The 6,413-nt window shown below is 39.2% G+C and overlaps 1 protein-coding gene across 1 annotated transcript in view; it reads right to left on the bottom strand.

Annotated features, from left to right (window-relative positions):
* Positions 1 to 1,778: 1,778 nt before the first annotated feature.
* The window catches only part of SOAT1 (sterol O-acyltransferase 1), a 58,510-nt gene continuing 53,875 nt past the window's right edge, over positions 1,779 to 6,413 (bottom strand). The window contains exon 16 of the mRNA XM_023231251.2: positions 1,779 to 4,239. Within this exon, the coding sequence (XP_023087019.1) occupies positions 4,183 to 4,239 (57 nt within the window). The 3' untranslated portion in view covers positions 1,779 to 4,182. The remainder of the gene's footprint in view (positions 4,240 to 6,413) is intronic.

Raw genomic sequence — 6,413 nt, 5'->3', positions numbered from 1 at the left:
GCTATATGTAACTTTATTTCAACAAAGGACTCCAACACTGTATTACCTGATAGAAACTTTAATGATGTTAAAAAAAGAAAAAAAAAAAAAAGGTCAAATCCTTATATAAACTTCACCCAAAACATTCACTTTGGCCAGGCACATGGCTCATGCCTGTAATCCCAGTACTCTGGGAGGCTGACGCTGGCGGATCATGAGATCAGGAGTTCCAGACCAGCCTGACCATCATGGTAAAATCCTATCTCTACTAAAAACACAAAAATTAGCCGGGCATGGTGGCAGGCACCTGGAATGCCAGCTACTCGGGAGGCTGAGGCAGAATTGCTTGAACCCAGGAGGCAGAGGTTGCAGTGAGCCAAGATCACACCACTGCACTCCACCCTGGTGACAGAGCAAGACTCCATCTCAAAAAACAAACAAACAAACCAACACTTTATTCCTCAGAACATTTATGTCCAGTTCCCTCCATTTCAGAGGCATAAAGCCCAGAGATAAGATACATTAAAACAACACCCAGAACAGACCTTATGTATACATACCATATGTAGCATGGGTTATGTAGGACTACATAAATTACATGAAATTTTGCCTAATATTAGTAAGCAAGTCACTGAAACTTTATTAACAAAAGTATGGGCCTGGCCTGGTGGCTCATGCCTGTAATCCCAAAGCTTTCAGCAGTGAGAGGTTTGCTTGAGGTGAGGAGTTGGAGACAAGCCTGGGCAACATGGTGAGACCCCATCTCTACAAAAAAACAAATCAATTAGCTGGGTGTGGTGGTAGGCACTTGTAGTTCTAGGTACTCCAGAGCACTATTTGAGTCCAGGAGTTTGAGACTGCAGCGAGCTACGATCATGCTACTACCCTCCAGGCTGGGCAACAGAGTGAGACCCTGTCTCTTTAAAAACAAAAACAAGGGGCCGGGCGCAGTGGCTAAAGCCTATAATCCCAGCACTTCGGGAGGCCGAAACGGGTGGATCACGAGGTCAGGAGATCGAGATCATCCTGGCTAACATGGTGAAACCCCGTCTCTACTAAAAAATACAAAAAACTAGCCGGGCGAGGTGGCAGGCGCCTGTAGTCCCAGCTACTCGGGAGGCTGAGGCAGGAGAATGGCGTGAACCCAGGAGGCGGAGCTTGCAGTGAGTTGAGATCCGGCCACTGCACTCCAGCCTGGGCCACAGAGCCAGACTCCGTCCCCCCAAAAAAAAACAAAACAAAAAGTATGAACTATCTTCCATTAAAATATTGATTCTGGAGCCAGGAGCCAGGAGCTGTGGTTCACAACTGTAATTCCAGCACTTTGAGAGGCTGAGGCAAATAGATCCCTTGAGTCCAGGAGTTTGAGAACAGCCTGGGCAACATGGTGAAACCCCATCTGTACAAGACAAAAAAAAAAAAAACTGGCCTGGGCGACAGAGCAAGACTCTGTCTCAAAAAAAAAAAAAAAAAAATTAAGGCAGCCTCAGTTTTCTAATTAAATTCTAACATGAGGCAAGCAACTTTACCTGGACAGTTTTAGTACATGAATCTACCAACAAACAAAACAAAACTCCATTTTGCATCATTATCCAAGATAGAGAATAAAAGGATCTAACAAATTTATCCTCATACATAAAGGTACTAGAAGATCAAGTTAGAGATCTAATGAGAAAATGAAATACATACTACATAGTTGTTCTGTTGGTTAATATGCCCAAAATAATAGTTACTATCATTACATCTTACAGAAACAAAAACTTTAAGCTTATTACTTTAAAATAAATCTTCCTGAAACATTAGCAAGAGATTTTAGTTTTTATTTCTTTAAACAGTATGGGGGTGGTTTCAAGAAAAGACTTTTGCTAAAAGCAGCTAGCAATAAGATTATGGCTATCAAACCACTTTCTTTCACAGAAAGTGACCATTCCTTGAAGTGCTACTTTTTTTGAAACTTTCTTAGAACACTCTCAGCATTCTAAACAGTCTATATAGTTCTACATATTTGTTGTCACAATCTTGGGCAGAAAAATCACTAATAACTGGAAACAGAAGCCGGGCACGGTGCCTAACGCTTGTATTCCCAGCACTTTGGGAGGCTGAGGCGGGCAGATCACAAAGTCAGGAGTTTGAGACCAGCCTGACCAACATGGTGAAACCCCATCTCTACTAAAAATACAAAACTTAGCTGGGCGTGGTAGCGTGGGCCTGTAATCCCAGCTACTCAGGAGGCTGAGGCAGGAGAATCGCTTGAACCAGGGAGGCAGAGGTTGTAGTAAGCCGAGGCCACTGTACTCCAGCCTGGGCAACAGAGCAAGACTTCGTCTCAAAAACAAACAAACAGGAAGCAGAGAGCTTTTTGAAAAATAGCCTTGATCAATCCCACAAGTACAGTATTCAGAAACACTACAGAGCAACAAAGTCTTCTCATAAGAGTCATATTTATAGTATTTCTTAACAGAAATATAAACCTAAGAATTCCATTCTCTAGATTCAAAAGATTGGCTTGCTCATAACCAGGTCTTAGAGCAATCTGTTCCCAATATATTTAAAATGCAGTTATAAATTCAAGAGACTGATTCGTTTTAAGAAAAATGTCAAGAATTATAAGCCATATTAAAGCAAACTAGTTGGGAGATTATGATTCCATTACAATTACAATACTGTTGTGCAGAACATTACTGCGGGAACATGCAGAATACTTTTTTAAAAATAACCTCCTTTGAGGTCTATTTGTGTCCACTGAAGTTGGATTTAATGTTTGAAAATTACCTAAACTCATCAGTTGTATCGTGAATAAGATACGTGATTAAGCTGGATACTTGTGGTTCAAATTAAGTTGTGACTACTAAGAAATTCTACTTACCTTCTTGTGAGACTGAAACTGACTTCAAAACAATCCCGAACAATACCAAGAGAGCCTCTCAAGTGGCTGTTCCAAGTAACAACAATCATTTAAATAATTCATAAATTTTACTTTGAGTGGAAAGTTGAACTACATGGTCTCTGATACCCCTTCCAATGCTCAATCTTTACAATCATACCTCATACATACAAATAATTTCTACACACGTTGTATTAGAAATGGGCATCTTATAAAATGAAAGTATTACATAATAGAGTATATTTCCTTGAAACCAATCACGTATTAATTTATTCCACCTAAAAACCTACTACCGTTAAAAGTATAATAACTGAGCAAACGCAGAAGCCAGCTTCTGGATCCTTAATGATCATTTTAATATGAGTGGAAGTGATTAATACTTATGTTACAGACTCACTAGTCTGCAAAATAATTCAAGATAAGTCAATATTTATTAGACAATAATTGTTCCAAAGGATATTTCTAAATAACTTCAAAGAAGTTATTACCATAAAGTCAAAAAGGAATATCGTCCATGTTAAGTTTGTGATAAAATAATTTAAACACATGATTGACTCTACAAATCTTTTTTACAAATTACTTTGGAAGTTATAAGAGGAAATGTTTTTCTTTTTCCTCTGCTATCTTTTATTTTTTCCTTCCTACTTCTGATCCCCTTAATATATAGTATTATTGATGTAAACTCAAGAATTCATGGTAAAGGCATCTTTTTGCTTCACAGAAATCATGACCTATAGAGAAAACAAGGTACAAACTGAGGAAAATTGAACTTTTTTCAAAAAAAGTACAAAATAGGATGTATAACATTATCTTTGGAAAACAGACTTTTTTTTCCTACTAGAAATAGCAAAAATCGTTCTACATTTTTTCTTCCCCAATTGCATGTTTAATTAGCATACATTCCAACAGTGTGCATGAAAAAATTCTAAGTCAGAGGTATTTAAGTGATTTCTTCCTAAGTGTTTTGGCTAATTCAGTGGCCAAGAAACAATGATGTTTATTCTCTGATTGGACGGAGTCAAGAAACAAAACAGATATAATTACCAAGGGATAAAGCTGTCATTACTTCAGCTACTAGTCTGCCTTCTCCCCTGACTCAGCTCCACACAAAAAGTTCTGCTCTGCTTAAGTGTACAGGACTCCAGTGAACTTCCAACAGTTTTGCTTCAAGTGACCTAGGAATGGAGTAGTGAGTCATCTGTAAAGCCTGGAGTGGTCCAAATAACACAGATAACTTCAGGAGCAACTGGAAACTGCTGGCTCCAACTCAGGGAGAATACTCAATCTTCAGTGACAAGAAGGAAACAAAGTCCAAGCTTCTAAAACACGTAACGACAAGTCCAGGAACGTGGCCGGACGTAATCCAAAAACGTGGGCTGCAGTGGGGAAAAATAGGAATGGAAAAATAATTTATTTGTGTACAGAGTAGAAGAGGTGTGGAGGTAGACAGGGGATGTTAATATGATACATTGTATATCTCTAAAATGCCTTCCACCATTTCAATAACCCTCAAGGTATAAGCACCTCACTAATTCAAAAGATGTTCAGTACTTTTATCTATAACACAGATTTATTCAATTTAGATGCTTCACATAAAGCTTTGAAAGTCCAGTAAACTATACACAAGTGTGTGGACTTTGACCAGTTTCTAAATAGGCACTACTTCTTTCTGTATCTTTTATTTTAGCACAGCCCTACTTTTAGTACCTTAAAATCTAAATGGTGGTTAAGGATGACAAATATATATATATATATATAAATGACTAATACAAGGTTTAAAATTACTGAACTATCGAAAGGAGGAGCAAATGAAGCACTACAAAAGTTCAGAAATAGGAAAGAGAGGGAAGCAGGCATTTGAAAAATCATCATGGAAGATGTGGCATCCAAATTGGATTTTGATAGGAGAATAAAATCTGATATGTGGAATCCAGGTGACCAGGGACAGTCGAGAGCAATTACTTCAGATGAACAAAGGAGATCAGTATGAAATAAAGAGGGGGAGTTGAGGCAGCCTAACAGACATAGGATACACAGAAAGAGGGGAAGCTTTGGAGAGGAAACTGATTTCATTATGGACATCTTAAGTTACAGTTGCCTATGAGCAATACCCAGGAAATATATCAAGAAGGCATCCCCTCCAAACCTGGAAGGTTGTAGGGATTGAATGACTTATTAGTAGGGCCACCAAATTTAGCAAATGTTTAAGTACAGGATGCCTAGATGAACTTGAGACAAACAGCTCTATCTGCCATTTTTTTTGTAATTTACTGAAAAAGGCAGAATACAGGACATTTGGGGTGTTCTAAGAAACCCCATACAGGAGGCAGGACAAAAGTACTAAATATAGGACATGCCCTATATACACAAAAAGCCTGGCAATCCTACTTCTTAGGGTGTTTCCATCATTAAATTCTATGCATAACTATAAGCAGTACTTTCAGCTAGTGCTAATAGATTTAATTAACCAGATCACATCAATTAAATTAACCAGAGTGTTTGCCGGAAAATTCCTAAGTCTATGTCCTATACTATGTTACTTGAAAATAAAATTCTTAAAAAAAAAAAAAAAAAAAAGCCATCCTCCTAAAAAAAAAAATCTGTACCCATGTATAGCTAAAAACTAAAGTCCTAAGAATAAATGAAACCTGAATAGAATCAAGAGTAATGGAAGGCATCTCAGTGTTGTCCAAGAGTTTATTTAGAAGGAAGTTGTTCTAATAAAAAAAAAAAAAAAAAAGAGTCCGGGCGCGGTGGCTCAAGCCTGTAATCCCAGCACTTTGGTAGGCCGAGACAGGCAGATCACGAGGTCAGGAGATTGAGACCATCCTGGCTAACACAGTGAAACCCCATCTCTACTAAAAAATACAAAAAACTAGCCGGGTGAGGTGGCGGGCGCCTGTAGCCCCAGCCACTCGGGAGGCCAAGGCAGGAGAATGGCGTAAACCTAGGAGGCAGAGCTTGCAGTGAGCTGAGATCCGGCCACTGTACTCCTGCCTGGGCAACAGAGGAAGACTCCGCCACAAAAAAAAAAAAAAAGAAGATATGTTTTAGGTGGTGGTAGTAGGGACATACATGGCATTAGGAAAACCCTGGAGAATACTTAGAAGGGGCTGGCTGAGCGCGGTGCCTCCAGCACTCTGGGAGGCTGAGGTGAGCGGATCATGAGGTCAGGAAATTGAGACCATCCTGGCTAACATGGTGAAACCCCATCTCTACTAAAAATACAAAAAAATAGCAGGCGTGGTGGCACGCTCCTGCAATCCAGCTACTTGGGAGGCTGAGGCAGGAGAATCACTTGAATCTGGGAGGCGGAGGCTGCAGTGAGCTGAGATAGAGCCACTACACTCCAGCCTGGGCGACAGAGTGAGTGAGACTCGGTCTCAAAAAAAAAAAAAAAGAAAAAGAAAAAGAAAAAAATTAGAAGGGGCTAAAGAAAAGGCAGTAAAAGGAGAAAACCAAAAACTAGGAGAGTTAAATGTGAAGAAAATTAAACAAAAGGAAAAACTTCAAGTACAGTAAGATCAGATAATAAACGAATGCTTTTACT

Source organism: Piliocolobus tephrosceles, chromosome 1 (genome assembly GCF_002776525.5).
Source record: "Piliocolobus tephrosceles isolate RC106 chromosome 1, ASM277652v3, whole genome shotgun sequence".
NCBI lineage: Eukaryota > Metazoa > Chordata > Mammalia > Primates > Cercopithecidae > Piliocolobus > Piliocolobus tephrosceles.
The sequence above is the reverse complement of the archived record's forward strand: the minus strand, read 5'-3'. Positions and strand labels throughout refer to the sequence as shown.